Raw genomic sequence first — 15,699 nt, 5'->3', positions numbered from 1 at the left:
CTTGCCTGGCGGGCTGACTTAGCCAGGATGGTCCTAGTACCCACTTCCCCTCCCGCCAGCACTCATGCCTTCTGCCCCACTAAGATGCCCTCGGCAGAGGCTTCCTGGGAGCCAGGGCCTGGGCCTGGGAGCCACAGCTTCCTGGGAGCAGGAAAGTCCAGGGGAGATGGGGTGAGGACTGGGGGCCTCTGCCACATCTTAGGGGAGGCTCCCTCTTGCTCGCACTCACCTCCCAAGGCTGCAAACCTGCAGCTTCTCTGACCCAAGGCACTATGACTAGCGGCAGATAAAGAGATGAAGAAGCCCCAGAAATCATTTCCTACAGGTCCCCAGGAGGTGCGGGCACAGTGGGGGAAAGTGTCCCGGGCACAGCCAGTTCTGCTGACTTCATGACTCTCCAAAGAGGGGCTCTGTAACAGTAGTTGACTGACTGCCCTTGGCTGGGCACAGTGACTGGATTACAGCTCTCTGTGGCCTTCAACTCCTGGGCTCCAGAGATCCTCCCACCTCAGCTTTCCCGAGTAGCTGGGACTACAGGTGCGCGCCACCATGCCCAGAGGAGTTTCACATTTTTTGTAGAGATAGGGTCTTGCTTGGTCTCCCAGGCTGGTCTCGAACTCCTGACCTCAGGTGATCTGCCCGCCTCGTCCTCCCAAAGTGCTGGGATTACAGGTGTGAGCCACCGTGCCTGGCTGAACACTAAGTCGTACTCCTTCTATCTAAGTATATATTTGTACCCATTAAACAAGCTCTCTTCATTCCCCCACCTCCCCACCCTTCCCAGCCCTGGTAACTACCAATGTATTCTCTATCTTCATGAGGTCCACTTGTTTGGCTCACACACGTGAGGGAGAACACGTGGTATTTGTCTTCCTGAGGCATAACGCTTTTAACCAATGGGGAGATCCCTGAGACCCACTGCCTCATTTTCTCTTTTCTACTCTTTTTATTTTTTATTTATTTATTTTTTTGAGACAGGGTGTACCACTGTCCCCCAGGCTGGAGTGCACTGGCATGATTACAGCTCACTGAAGCCTTGACCTCCTGGCTCAAGCAATCCTCCCACCTCAGCCTCACAAGTAACTGGGTGCATGCCACTATGCCCAGCTAATTTTTTTTTTTTTTTTTTTTTTTTTTTGAGATGGAGTCCCGCTTTGCCCTCGTCCAGGGTGGAGTGCAGTGGCGGGATCTCGGCTCACAGCAACCTCTGCCTCCCAGGTTCAAGTGATTCTCCTGCCTCAGCCTCCTGAGTAGCTGGGATTACAGGCATGCGCCACCATGACCAGCTAATTTTTGTATTTTAGTAGAGATGGGGTTTTGCCATGTTGGCCAGGCTGGTCTCAAACTCCTGAGCTCAAGTGATCCACCCACCTTAGCCTCCCAAAGTGCCGGGATTGCAGGCGTGAGCCACAGCGCCCAGCCGCCCGGCTAATTTTTAATTTCTTGTAGAGATGGGTCTTTCTATGATGCCCAGGCTCCTTCTACTCATATAAAGGAAGTGGTTTCCCCTCCCAAAAACTATTTCTAATCTAAACGTTCCTTGAAATTTAAGCAAACTCGCTTTTCATTCATTCATTCATTCAACCCTTTTTTTTGCTAGCTTTGGGTGAATTTGCTGAAAATCGTCTTGCTAAATGATTGCTTTTCTGTCCGAGGGATGGTTTGGCAGAGTGGACTGCTTCCATATATTAGGAGGTCTCCCTTGCGCCAGGATACGGTACTGAACAAAAGTTGAGATCTCTGCCTTTGTGGACATTCCAGTCCATGGGGGGGACAAGGAGAGAAGAAAAACAATCAACACATAGTCACATAAGCAAAGATATGCTTGCAGGTTGTGACAGGTTCCTGGAAGCAAGGAAGGTTTTATTTGGGGGGTGGGAGAGGTCAGGGAAGCTGAGATCTGAACATGGATAAGAGTCTGGTGCAGAGTGGAAGATAAAGTGTCCCAAGGAGCAAGAACAGCATGTGCAAAGGCCCTGTGGTAGGAAATTGCCTGGTTCAGTCAAGGAATGCCAGCGGACTGCAGTGCAGTCAGAATGGTGGGAAGTGGTGCGAAGTGAGGCCGGTGAGCCAGGCCCCTCAGGGGCTCACAGGCGGTGGGAGGAAGCTTCCCGACAGCAAGGGGGCGCCACCCAAGGATGTGAATCAGGGGAGAGACATGCTCAGGTCCTCATTGTCCACACGTCTCTCTGGCAGCCACTTGGAGAAGGCAGCTGAGCCTGGACTCAAGGAGAGTAGGCAGAGGGCAAAAACAGTGGCCTGGGAGAGAGAGAGAGAGTGACAGCCCAGGCAAGGATGAGGCATCGGGGATGGCATATTAGGACTTGCAAAGATTAAATCATGCTTGCAATCCTAGCACTTTGGGAGGCTGAGGTGGGAAGATCAACTGAGCCCAGGAGTTTGAGACCAGCCTGGGCAACATAATGAGACCCATCTCTACAAAAATTTTTAAAATTAGCCAGGCATGGTGGCACGTTCCTGTAGTCACAAGGTGGGAGGATCGCTTGAGCACCGGAATTCAAAGCTGCAGGGAGCCATGATGGCACCACTGCACTCTAGCCTGGGCAACAGAGCAACACCCTGTCTAAAAAAAAAAAAAAAAAAAAAATCCGAAAAGCAAGTATCTGTAAGTTTCTATCACAACCCACACTTTTGCCACTACTGAAACTATAACCAAAACCCAAACACGCAAACAAAGATTTTGTTCTTTGTAAATCTGAACTGCTTCTAGGCTCCTTGCTCTGACGCTTCCACCGCTACTGCTGCCACTTTCGACGACACCCATGCCACCTAACCTTTCCAAGATGCCCTCGGCCCGCCAGGCACTGTTCTGGTCACTTGGTGTACTCACTGCTGCGTTGCTGGCTTTTGCTAGTTGATTCCATGGTTCTCCCAGGGGAGGGCCGCTGCCATGATGAGCCAGCTCCGAATGGCCTTCGGCCTTGCATTCTGCCTTCTACTCAGGATCCAAATTCCCAGGGGAGTTGGGGAGGCCTCATGAGGAGCCCACCCCAACCCATGGCTGGCCTGGAGCAGGCACCTGGCTGGCCATCTCACCAAGTAGGAAGGGGTTGCCTTCAAAGATAATCAGCTGCTGCCACCAGAAAAGGGGAGAGCCTGGCACTGACCTGGGCCCCGCCTGTTCTTCCCCCTCTCAGGAGGCACCCCACTTTGCACCTACCACCCAGTCCAGGCCCCCCGCCCAGGTGCGAGGTCCTGCAGATGCTTCCTTCTGCTGTTTCTGGAATGTTTCCCATTCTTATTTGGGGGTCTCGTCATTTCTTGCCTGCATTGCTGGAAGCTGCGGCTTTTGGGCTAGACCTGTCTGACACTGTGCCCCGTCCAGGGGGTTCTCTAAACCAAAAAATAACCGACATTTGTCTGTCTGATAAGCTCCTCAGTGCCCCACACCCCCACAGCCGGCCTGGACTACAGGCCTCTGTGAGCCTCCACCCCAGGAGTGTCATTCACCTCCACACCTCCTGCTGGCAACAGTGGACACATCGCACCTTCTCGTGACATAGTGTTCCCTGCCTCTGTGCCTTTCTTCTGCTCTTCCAGCCCCCTTGCTCTTCCTTGCCCAAATGCTTCTCACTCAGCTCAGATGATGACCCCTCCCACGGACTCTCACCCCAGCCCCTCTAGCATCCTCTGACTACCTGGTCATTACCGTGTTCACATGATTTTGAAATTTCCTGTTTATTCTGTCAGTCAATAAAGATTTATTGAGCATCTACTATAGATGCTGTATGGAGATCACAGCAGTGAATGAACCAAATTCTAGCAGCCAGGAGTTAAGGGACAGGTAGCAAACAAGATATAAATGCTCCAGAGAAAAAATAATAGAGGAAGAGGACAGCATTGCGCTATTTTCCACAGCACATTGGAGGAGAGCTGCGTGGGTGGATGGAGGGGAAAACGGCTCCAGGTGGAGGGAAGCAGGAGGGCCAGAGCACATCCTCAGGACTCGTAGGCCATGATGGGGACCTTGTGTTTGCCTTGAATGAAATGGGAAGCAGGGACCCCATGCTGGTAAGCAGCCTGCAGGCAGGTGAGGGTGGCGGGAAGTGCCTGGTGAGAGGGGCTGAGAGTCTGTTCCACACCTGCCTCCTCCCCACGGCGTGGTGCAGAGCAGGAGCCGAGCGAACATTGATCAGAGGGCGTGGGAAGGGCTTTTCCAGACTCCTTCCTTCCCAAGCGTCTCTGGTTTTCGGTGACCACACAGAGTTCTCACCCTCCTTGGCCCTCTTCTCAGCTATTCAACGAGAGGGCAGATTTATGGATTGGAGAAGCCCATCAAAAGCTCCCAGCCAGCCGGGTGCGGTGGCTCAAGCCTGTAATCCCAGCACTTTGGGAGGCCGAGATGGGCGGATCACAAGGTCAGGAGATCGAGACCATCCTGGCTAACCCGGTGAAACCCCGTCTCTACTAAAAAATACAAAAAAACAAAAACAAAAACAAAAAAAACTGGCCGGGCGAGGTGGCGGGTGCCTATAGTTCCAGCTACTCGGGAGGCTGAGGCAGGAGAATGGTGTGAACCCGAAAGGCGAAGCTTGCAGTGAGCTGAGATCCGGCCACTGCACTCCAGTTTGGGTGACACAGTGAGACTCCGTCTCAAAAAAAAAAAAAAAAAGCCCCCAGCCTGTGGTTCCCCAGGGCTAGGGTCTCTGCCTCAGTGGGGCCCTGTGCACACTGGGGGATGTGAAGGGCCCGGGGCAGCGCTGGCTGGGAGGGGGCCATGCTCTCACCGTGGCTCGTGGCTGACCCCTGCCGATCTTATGTAACCAGAGAACTCGGAGAATCGCATCTGGCAGTGGCAAGTCTGGAAAGCTGGAAGAGCTCCACGCCAGGCTGAATCAATCAGCAGCCCCCATGCCCAGGGCGAACACAGACTGTTTTGAAGATCAGATGTGTGCCCTGCCCAAGCCTTCAGAAACATTCTGGCATTTCAGAAGCGAACAAAAGCAGACAGCCCGGGACCTAATCCCCAAAACCAGGGCTGTAGGGAGCAGAGGTCCAGAGGACGCCACACCCCACATTTGAATATTTTTTTTTTCTTGTCACGCAAACTTCCTGGGCAGGAACTCCAAGGGCTCAGTGGGCAGGAAGGAGGGTCCTTAAATACGTCCCCTCTTGGCTGTTGCTGTTCCAGGAGCCCCAGTTACCAGGAGAGGCTGTGTCAAAGGTAATCCTCTTCCCTGCTTACCTTATTTTTTCTCTTGTCTAGGTGGCGCCTGCCCTCGGAGCGGGGGCCCTAAGTGTTAAGAGTCCTACATCATCTCCCAGGGGGCTGGTCCCTGCCTCCGGGACCATCATCTCTGGAGCATTCTCCTGGACCTCTGGCAGCTTTGCCATCCCCCAAACCCGGAGGCGGAGGTCCCAGGAATCCATGGAGCAGAGGCACCAAGGTGGCCGTGGGGTGAGAGGCCTTGATGGGCCGTCAGACTCCATCACTGGAGGGAAGGCAGCAGAGCCAAGTGGTAAAGGCATGAGCTGCCAACAGAGATGGATGCGGGTTCAAGCCCCGACGTGCCATTTGCTACCTGTGAGACCAGACAGAGCACTGAGCGTTTCTCAGTCTCCCTTTCCTCATCTGTAAAACGCACTCATCATTGTTCCTTCTTCATAGGCGCCACTCTAGAGCTTTTGTGAGCACAGAAGGCAGTGAGGAAGGGAGGGGGTGCCACTGGGGGGCAAAGTCAACACCGGCACAGGTGAGAGGAGCGGGGTGCAGGAACGTGGGGTGTGAGGCGACGGGTTCTGGGGAGGCCCCCAGTGCATGCAGCGGCAGCTCCCATTTGGGTGCAGCTGCAACCTGGTGGTCTCCACTCATCTCTGTGAAGTGGCATCTTTGTTAACCTGTCTCTCGGGGAAGGCCTGGGAAGGCTGTCCTGCCCAGAGACCACAGTTCCGAGTGACGATGCTGGGGTGCAAGACCAGTCCCGTCCCACGCTCACCAGACTCTTCCCACCTGGGCGGCCTGCCTTGGTGGCTGGTGCCTAAGGCTGCTGCCCTGCTTTGACCGTACAAGGCTGGGGAGAGAAGCAGGACCTTCCTGCAGGGCTGGGGTTGTGGTCAGCAGGAGGGGCCTGGCCCATGGAACTGAGAAGGTCCCAGAGAGGGGGCTTCCCCAGCCTCCTATCAGATCACAGGGAGGGGCCATGGAAGGGCCAGGCTTAGAGCACCCTCGAAGCCAGCAGGTCCCTCCTCCCTGTGCAGAAAGCCTGGGGCTAGGGGTCAGCCTATGGGGAGGGGAGGCAGAGAAAGGATCAGAAGCCACTCGCTGGAATGTAGGCAGGACCATATATCTATATACAATGTAATTATATATTGCTTATGATATATAGGGTTTTTTTTTTTTTTAATGGAAATACTCTATTTCTGCTGATGTCAAAAGTTATGCCGGTCTGCAAGTGGGCTGAGTATCTCTGGAAGGGGAGTCAGGAACTGGTAGCAGTCGCCCCTCTGTGGGGCAGCACCTGACAGCTGATGGAGCAGGGACGAGGGCGGTGGACCGTTTTCTGTGTCCGTTTGCTATATTTTACATTTTGTTTCATGAGCATGTATTGCCTATCTTAAAACGCACCAAAATTTAAAAAATACAAGCTCATCGTAAAAAGTCAAACATTGCATAAGAGAAAAACAGATCATCAATGATTCCACCCCCATCAGTTGTCCCATCACGTTGGGGGCTACTGTTCTAGTACTTTCTTGCATGTTAGAACACACACATGCACGCACACACACACACGCCTAGTACGTCTGTTGTTCCATAACCCGCTTCCCTTCCCTTCCCTTCCCTTCCCTTCCCTTCCCTTCCCTTCCCTTCCCTTCCCTTCCCTTCCCTCCCCTCTCCTCCCCTCCCCTCCCCTCCCCTCCCCTCCCCTCCCCTCCCCTTCCCTTCCCTTTCTTTCTTTCTTGGTGGAGTTGTTCCATAACCTCCTTTCTTTTTTTTCTTTTTTCTTTTCTTTTCTTTCTTGATGAAGTCTTGCTAAAAGTAATTATATTACTTACCCGAAGCATTCAAATACAGCTTCCACTGATAGCCTCTTGACTTCTAGCAAATCTCACTAACCTTGCCTTATCTCCTACCACTAATCTAATAGGAGACCTCTGTGATTATGTCTCCATTCTCCTGGTCAAAATGCTGTAGTACAATGGCGCAATCTCAGCCCATTGCAACCTCCTCCTCCCGGCTTGGTTCAAGCACTTCTCCTGCCTCAGCCTCCCAAGTAGCTGGTACTACAGGTGCCTGCCACCACTCACGGCTAATTTTTGTAGTTTTAGCAGAGACGGAGTTTCACCATGTTGGCCAGGCTGGTTTTGAACTTCTGACCTCAGATGACCCACCCACCTCAGCCTCCCAAAGTGTTTGCTAGGATTATAGGCGTGAGCCACCGCGCCCAGCCTGGAACCTGTTTTCTTTCTTATCCTCAGTGCCTGGGACACCCCTGGTGTAGAGAGAGCCCCTACAAACATGCTCTGAATAGCCTGCTCCACCTAATCCCTAAACACTACACAGTAATCCCTCACGTGGGTGTGACAGGAGTCATTTAAACCGTCTCCTCTTTCGGACCTTTGGGGTGTTTCCAATATTTCCCTGTTATAGAAAACAGTGATGACTTTCTTATTCGTGAATGTTTAGGAAAGGTCGTAGGACTTCTTTGTCACAGAGATATACGTTTGAAAAACTTTTGCCACATATTGCCAAATTGCCCCCAGAAGGGCCATCCCAATTTGCCACTATGGTTTCGTGTATTGGTAGCAGGAATCACCTTCACACCTCTTTGTGGAAATCTGCAGCTCTTTGAATCCTTGGCAGGCATGGGCGTGGGTCTCCCAGGTGTGGCACGCATGGGTTTACACACCAAGCCCGGTTCAGCTCTGCCAAGAAACCAGCGCTTTTTAGAACAATGGCTTAGCCAGGAGGGTGGTGCTGGGTTTTCCTTTATCGGCTTGAGTGTGTCCCTCCAATCTGATCTGGAGAGTGGCTGACTGTGTGTGCAGAGCTCTGGGGGTGTTGATCTGGGACTGTGCCACCAGCTTTGCAAGCAAGTATCGGAGCGGGAGAGGCCGGGAAAGGCCCTGCCCCAGCACGCTGCCAAGAGCCCCCAGCAGCAGTTCTGCTTAGGACGCGTGTTGCTGCGGGTGTCACCTTCTCAGGGGCTAGCAAGGCAGCCAGGGGCCCAGGCGTCTGAGTGAGGCGCGGGAGAGGAGGCCAGGCAGAAAGCGGACCTTCCAGTGGGAAGGCCGTTTTCCCCAAGGCCGAGCCCGGGCCCAGGGAAGTCCCTTCCTATAGCATTCAGGCGGGGTGGGAGGCGGGGTGCGCTCGTGCCCCTCCGCCAGCTGCAGGTGCTCTCTGTCCCCAGGCACCATGAGCAAGATCAGTGAGACCGTGAAGCGCGCCCGCGCCGCCTTCAGCTCGGGGAGGACCCGTCCGCTGCAGTTCCGGATTCAGCAGCTGGAGGCGCTGCGGCGCCTGATCCAGGAGCGCGAGCAGGAGCTGGTGGGCGCGCTGGCCGCAGACCTGCACAAGGTGCTCGGGCTGGGCGGCCGCCGTCTGCCAGTGTCCGGGCCTCGCGGCGGGGCGGGGGGCTGGGGGCAGTGCGGCCCGGAGAGGGTCAGGAAGAACTTGGGGCCACCTGGGCCGCCGGGCCCCGCGCCCCCCCACCCCGCCTCCCCGCCGCCTTTCGCCCTCTGGCCTTTTACTCCTGGCCTGGTCTCCGCATCCCGCCCGCAGCGTCCCCCATTTCAACCCTCCTGCTGCCCCGACACCCCGAACTTTTGGTCCCCGCCATTCCTCAGCCCCACGCAGGACCACCTGGTTCTCCACACTAGGAACCAGAGCAGCTTGGCACCCCGGAGGGCATGGGGGGCTCTTCTCTCGCTCCCAGTCCTCACAGGGGCTGTTCCGTCCCTCGCCCTGAGCAAGATCAGACGCCCCCGCATCTGCAGACCCCTGCTGTCCCCACTTCCTGCCTGGGGTCCCGCGCTCCGGAGCCCATCCTCCCACCGACCACCCTCTTTGCTCCTGCACTTTTATTTTTATTTTATTTCATTTATTTATTTGAGATGGAGTCTCACTCTGTCACCCAGGCTGGAGTGTAATGGCACGATCTCGGCTCACTGCAAGCTCCGCCTCCCGGGTTCAGGCAATTCTCCTGCCTCAGCCTCCCGAGTAGCTGGGACAACAGGCGTGCACCACCATGCCCGGCTAATTTTGTGTTTTTAGTAGAGACGGGGTTTCGCCATGTTGGACAGGCTGGTCTTGAACTCCTGACCTCAGGAGTTCCTCAGGAGGAGTTCTCGGCTTAAACCAGAAACAATAACGAAACCCACTCCGTTGACTTTACAGCTTCTGTGTTGCTCTTCACAGCCCAAGTTTATAAAACAGAGACGTTTTCCGCCGTCTGCATCCCCTCTTCTCACCCCTGCTCCCCGCAGGAGGCCCTGAGCGCCCAGCAGCCTTTGGTCCTGCATCCCCCTCCAGACATCTGAAGGGCCTGGGTCCGTCCACCCTGCCCAGATCCATCTCCCAGTGCCCGGATCTATCCCCCGTCCCCAGATCCATCCCCGCCTCCACGGATCCATCCCCACTGCCTGGATCTACTCTCCCCTGCCCAGCTCTATTCCCCCTACCTGGATCCATCCTCTTGCCCATGCCTGGCCCCTTCACCCACCCTCTCCCCTGGGGCCCCACACATCCAAACCTACCTGGGCCCTCCTCTGGCAGAAAGGGGCCTTCTCAGACCCATAGGTCCAAGTGGGTAATCCTGGCTCTGCTTCCCCCGGGGGCCTTCTGCGGCTGCCCCCACCCTGGGCTGAGTGAGCGGCCCCCATCACCCTGGCAGCTGAGCAGTGGGGCTCCCCACTCGCCCCAGCTGCAGGCGGGCCCTGGCCCTGGAAGCTCACGGGGGCTCTGTCCCTGCAGAACGAATGGAATGCCTACTATGAGGAGGTGGTGTACGTCCTGGAGGAGATAGAGTACATGATCCAGAAGCTCCCCGAGTGGGCTGCGGATGAGCCCGTGGAGAAGACACCCCAGACTCAGCAGGATGAGCTCTACATCCACTCGGAGCCTCTGGGCGTGGTCCTCGTCATCGGCACCTGGAACTACCCCTTCAACCTCACCATCCAGCCCATGGTGGGCGCCATCGCTGCAGGTGCATGGCCCTGTGGGAAGGGAAGCTGGGGGAGCACCGTCCACCACCACGGAGCCGAGCCAGGACGGGCTCAGGCCTGTGTGAAGAGTCCTAGGGTCAGATAAGGGTTTGCTGGGTCTGTCACAGGAGGCTGTGGGGACCACGCTATTTAGCCAGGCCTCTTGGTGCCTGAGGTCCAGTCAGGCTCAGGTGTCCACACCTGATGATGGAGAGAGGGCCTGGCTTCCCCCACCCTTGGGGGGCTGGAGCTTCTGTCACCTAATATGCACCAGGGCTTCCTTGCTAGAAGGGGCCAGCGCTGTTCTACCATCCAGGCCCCCAGAGCCTCTCTCCCCTTTCTGCTTTTCCTCCAACATCTCAGCAACTCAGAGGGCCAGGTGGTGCAACTGTGGCCAGCGTGTGCCTGTGCGTGTCCCTCTGTCATGTGCCCATGTGTGCTCCTGGGTGTGCCCCGTGGCATGTGCTTGTGTGCCAATAACTCTCCCATCCACTCTCCCGACGACACACGATGGAGGGGAGGCTTCAGGTGTGGTCCTTGGGAGGGCAGCGCCTCTGGGTGAGGTACCCTGGGCATAGGCCTGGCTCTGTGTGCTCTGTAGGAAACGCGGTGGTCCTCAAGCCCTCGGAGCTGAGTGAGAACATGGCGAGCCTGCTGGCTACCATCATCCCCCAGTACCTGGACAAGGTGAGGTGCCCTCCGGGGCCTCATAACTCCATGGCCTCATGACTGAGCTGGGGTCAGGTCTTTGGGGGATGAGAAAGAGTGAATTCTTGCAGCAAGGGACCAAGCTGGTGGCGCTGAAGATGGTCCTTAGCAGCTGCCTTCTCTCATTGGGGTGAACAGAGGCCCTGGGCCAAGAAAGGGGGTCTACTGCCGGTTACCACCCCCCGCCCCCAAGGTGGGGTGCTGGGCTTCGGGGCTGCTGGTCTCGGCCACTGCCCATCCACCCTTGCGAGAGCGAGGAGGGGCTTGGAGTTCGCTGAGCCCCCCCCCCTCCTTGTTTGGAAGGATCTGTACCCAGTCATCAATGGGGGTGTCCCTGAGACCACGGAGCTGCTCAAGGAGAGGTTCGACCACATCCTGTACACGGGCAGCACGGGCGTGGGGAAGATCGTCATGACGGCTGCTGCCCAGCACCTGACCCCTGTCACGCTGGAGCTGGGAGGGAAGAGCCCCTGCTACGTGGACAAGAACTGTGGCCTGGACGTGGCCTGCCGGTGAGAGGCTCTGGCCTGCTGGCTGCAGCGGCCCTTACTCTGCCTTCCAGCACACCTGACTGCACCTCACGATGTGGGTCCACTCTGAGTAGCACAGACACTCCCTGCCTCACGGAGCAGTGGTCCTGGCAGCAAGTTACATGGGGGTAGGGGTGGGGACCACGTGCACAGAAGATGCATGGGGAGTCCCAGAAGGCTTCCTGGAGGGGGAGAGGTCCAGGCTGAGCTCTGTTCGCTGAGTGGGCATCACTGGGGAAGTGGTACTCCAAGCAGAGGCTGCAGATAAAGCAACTGTGGGATGTTCAGGACACAAGGAGCTGTACCGGGTCCAGCCCTCTGCTGGGGCAGGGCAATCTGAGTTCTGGAGAGCAGGTCCAGAGGGGAGAAGAGCCACCGCCGCTCGGGGTCTGGGGAAGATCCCGTATCTGCACCTCCCGACCCTAGCCAGGGCTCTGGCCACCTCCCTATCCCACATCTGTGGTCCCCAGAGATGTAGGGGTGCCAGTGTAGCAGTGACATCTGGCTGTGCAGGGCAAGGGCGTGATCAGAGAGCACGGAGGCTGCCCCCAACAGACGTCCTCTAGAAATTCCCTACCAGTCCCCGGTGAACACGATCAGGGGCATTGGGTCTTCCTGGTCCAGTGTCTAGAAGTAAGCAGACCGCTTGGGAGGACTCACTGGTGGCAAGGTCACAGCCGATGGCTTCTGCTGACCAGGGAGCTCAAGGGTCTGCAAAACGAGGTGCAGCTCTTGGGGAACCTTTTGGATTTAGTCCAGTCTGGGACTTTCACAGACGCATCGCCTGGGGGAAATTCATGAACAGTGGCCAGACCTGCGTGGCCCCCGACTACATCCTCTGTGACCCCTCGATCCAGAACCAAATTGTGGAGAAACTCAAGAAGTCACTGAAAGTGAGTATTGGACCCTTGGCGGGGTGGGATGGGAAGCCTCCCATCACAAGGTGGGCCTGGCCCCTTAACTAACTTCTAGGGATTTGGAAACACTGGATTTATTTTCTTCTAATATAAATATAATGCAAGCTAGGCATGGTGGCTCACACCCATAATCCCGCACTTTGGGAGGTGGAGGCTGGAGGATCACTTGAGGCCAGAAGTTTGAGACCAGTCTGGGTAACATAGCAAGATCCTGTCTTTGCAAAAAATGTTTTTAAATTAGCCAACCATGGTGGATGGGTGGTGCATGCCTGTTGTCTCAGCTACTTGGAAGGCTGCGGTGAGGCTGGAGGATTGGTTGGGTCCAGGAGTTCGAGGCGGCAGTGAGCTATGATTGCACCACTGCACTCCAGCCTGGGCAACAGAGCAAGACCCTGTCTCTAAGAAAAAAAAAAAAAAAAAAAAAGGTAATGCACACTCACTAGAGATCATTTGGAAAAGATTAAAAAGCATAAAGAAGAAGAAAAAAATCTACCCAGAATCCCACCACCCAAAGACAGCCACTGCTGGCCTGTGTCTGTGCAGCTTTTGGCCATGACGAGGGTCTGCGTCCTCACCCGAAGCCCCCACCTCTTCTCCACAGGAGTTCTATGGGGAAGATGCCAAGAAGTCCCGGGACTATGGAAGAATCATTAGTGCCCGGCACTTCCAGAGGGTGATGGGCCTGATTGAGGGCCAGAAGGTGGCTTATGGGGGCACCGGGGATGCGGCCACTCGCTACATAGGTGCGTGACCCCTGAAGGGCACAGCCCACCTGCCCAGGCTGCAGGGGTCCCCAGCAAGTTCACAGCAAGTGGGCACAGATACTTGATAAGCAGACATGACCTCGGGCTGGGTATAAACTGCTTTCACCAGGGAGCCTGGGGTAGACTCTAGCAGGCAGGGACTGAGGACAGCCCCTGCTCCAGCCTCAGAATCCCCGCTCCCAACAAAGGCCCAGAAAGAGGGGCCTCATCTCCCCGCCCCTCTGTGGCAGCAGGAGCAGGGACAGCAGAGGCCATAGGAGCCCCAGGTGTGCCAAGCCGTGAGGAGCCCCCAGCACCCAGGCTGTGGGTCACTACATGGGGCCCACTTGGCCCCGAGTTTGTCAAAGAGACAAGAGAATTCTGGCAGGGCATCGGGTGGCCGGCGGGTGCAGTGCCTGCTCCTGGAGACAGATCTCGGGTCCTTCCATACAGGTTAACCTGTAGTTGTCCCCAGTGGTCTGCCCAGATGGCACCCGGGACACAGGTGCCTGGGGCACCTCTCTGGGGCCTCGTCCCTGCCCTTTTCCAAGCCTGGGCAGCTTCACCTGGAAAAGGGTTGGAGCAGGGGTCTAGGTGCTTGCACTTTCTGACCGCGTGGGGGTCTCTGTGCCATCCAACTCTGACTTGTTTCCTGCCTCAGCCCCCACCATCCTCACGGACGTGGACCCCCAGTCCCCGGTGATGCAGGAGGAGATCTTCGGGCCTGTGCTGCCCATCGTGTGCGTGCGCAGCCTGGAGGAGGCCATCCAGTTCATCAACCAGCGCGAGAAGCCCCTGGCCCTCTACGTGTTCTCCAGCAACGACAAGGTGGGCAGTGGGCCTGGGGTGCCCTCCTCCAGGGTCCTGGGGCCCACAGACCTGGGTTCAAACTGCAGCTTCACTGTTCTCTGGCTGTGTGACCTTGGGCAAGTCACTGGATCTTTCTGAGCTCCTTTCACCTCATCTCTAAGATCAGGACAGCAGCATCACCTGAGGGCACTGAATGAGCGATCCTTGCCCAGGGCCCTGCACACAGGCGTGGGGGCAGCTGCTGTCGCTCTTTGCTCGTGTGGTGCTGAGGGCCACGCGGTCTGTGGGAAGAGCGGGAGACGGTGGCTAGGGCTCTGCCTCCACCTGCTCCTGTCCCTGTGGCTCCAGGCTGTACCCAGGCAGGGTGGGGTGGGGGGCTGTGGCATCCTGTGGACAGGAGACTGAGGTCAGTGGCTGGGTCCTGGTGCAGGTGATTAAGAAGATGATTGCAGAGACATCCAGCGGTGGGGTGACGGCCAACGATGTCATCGTCCACATCACCTTGCACTCTCTGCCCTTCGGAGGAGTGGGTGAGTCTGGGGCTGAGCTTGCTGCCTCCCTGCCTCCCTCTGGGGCCCCCAGGGCTGGGTACACTCACCCAGCAAATTCAGGAGGGGCCGCCTCCTGTGGCCCAGGCCGCAGCTTCCCACTAACCTCTTCCTTTTGGGCCTTGGCCTCTGCCTGCCATCCGTCAGACACACTTAACCTGGGAGTCTAGAGGGTCCTAGAGGTCACCTGGTGCACCGGCCTGTTTCATGGAGGCCTGAGAAAGGTGACCCAGGCCAAAGGTCACACAGCCATTTAGTGGCAGACCTGGGATTAGACCCTTGCTGGGCACTCCCACTGTTGTCCCCGGCGTGGATGCCCTGGGGACACCCTGGACATTGGCCACCTTCATGAGGCCCAGAAAAGGGCCACAACCTGGGGCTGGGTGCTGAGGGCCCCAGGATTTGAGGGAAGGATGGGTGATGATGGCTGGGGCTCTGCCTCTCTGTCCCTGTGGTTCTGGGATACACCCAACAAGGTGGAGAGGGAAGCCTGGGGCATCCTGGGGGCAGGATGCTGAGCCCTGAACTGACTTCTCCTCCGCAGGGAACAGTGGCATGGGGTCCTACCACGGCAAGAAGAGCTTTGAGACCTTCTCTCACCGCCGCTCTTGCCTGGTGAGGTCTCTGATGAATGATGAAGCCCTGAAAGTCAGATACCCCCCGAGCCCGGCCAAGGTGAGAGGGGGAAGGGGCTGTGGGTGGGGGGAGACCAGGCTGCATGGGACCAGGGCCTGGGGATCACTGCCTGATCCGTGTCCCTTTCACAGATGACCTGGCACTGAGGAGGGGCTGCTCCACCTGGCCTGGCCACACTGTGTCCCATCAGAGTGCGGACCACCCTCGCTGGCTCTCCTGGCCCTGGAAGAGTCACTCCTGCAGCCCCAGCCCAGCCGCGCTCCTCTGCTGACCTGCTGTCCTGTGCACACCCCACTCCCACATGGGCCCAGGCCTCCCCACTCCAAGTCCCACCCCATTCTAGACCAATAAAGAGATGAATACAATTTTCTAACTCAGCAAATGCAGGCATATGGCGCTTCTTATGCAGCACTGAACCCACCGACCTGTCCCGCCTGATCCCACTGCCCCACGCAGTGTGGTCACTGACGTGCCAGCAAAGGCCTCTCATCAGCTGGTGGGGCCTTGTGCCAGGAAGCCATGTACAGTGTCAGGGTGACACTCATCTTCCTTTTAGACTTGGGGAGGTCAGCTCCATCTCTGGTGTGTCCAGCCAAGGAGAGCCTGAGGAGGCTGAGCCTTGTCGGCACAGTGGTTCAGATACGGA

The 15,699-nt window shown here is 56.8% G+C and overlaps 1 protein-coding gene across 1 annotated transcript; it reads left to right on the top strand.

Annotated features, from left to right (window-relative positions):
- The first annotated feature begins 5,076 nt into the window (after positions 1-5,076).
- On the top strand, positions 5,077-15,435 carry ALDH3A1 (aldehyde dehydrogenase 3 family member A1). Its single transcript, XM_008010632.3, has 11 exons — positions 5,077-5,185; positions 8,370-8,536; positions 9,932-10,163; positions 10,763-10,848; positions 11,173-11,381; positions 12,175-12,292; positions 12,918-13,059; positions 13,721-13,887; positions 14,300-14,399; positions 14,962-15,092; positions 15,185-15,435. The coding sequence occupies exons 2-11, from the start codon at positions 8,375-8,377 to the stop codon at positions 15,197-15,199; spliced, it is 1,362 nt and encodes a 453-aa protein (XP_008008823.1). The 5' UTR covers positions 5,077-5,185; positions 8,370-8,374; the 3' UTR covers positions 15,200-15,435.
- Positions 15,436-15,699: the final 264 nt, after the last annotated feature.

This window comes from Chlorocebus sabaeus, chromosome 16 (genome assembly GCF_047675955.1).
Source record: "Chlorocebus sabaeus isolate Y175 chromosome 16, mChlSab1.0.hap1, whole genome shotgun sequence".
In the NCBI taxonomy this organism is placed as follows: Eukaryota; Metazoa; Chordata; class Mammalia; order Primates; family Cercopithecidae; genus Chlorocebus; species Chlorocebus sabaeus.
The sequence above is the reverse complement of the archived record's forward strand: the minus strand, read 5'-3'. Positions and strand labels throughout refer to the sequence as shown.

What these genes read in the sequence shown, in the direction of transcription:
- ALDH3A1 (XM_008010632.3), top strand. Translation starts at nt 8,375, where the DNA reads ATGAGCAAGATCAGTGAGACCGTGAAGCGCGCCCGCGCCGCCTTCAGC. An exon ending in TCCCCCAGTACCTGGACAAG is followed by an intron (nt 10,849 to 11,172) that starts GTGAGGTGCCCT and finishes CTTGTTTGGAAG; the next exon opens with GATCTGTACCCAGTCATCAA. An exon ending in AACTCAAGAAGTCACTGAAA is followed by an intron (nt 12,293 to 12,917) that starts GTGAGTATTGGA and finishes TCTTCTCCACAG; the next exon opens with GAGTTCTATGGGGAAGATGC.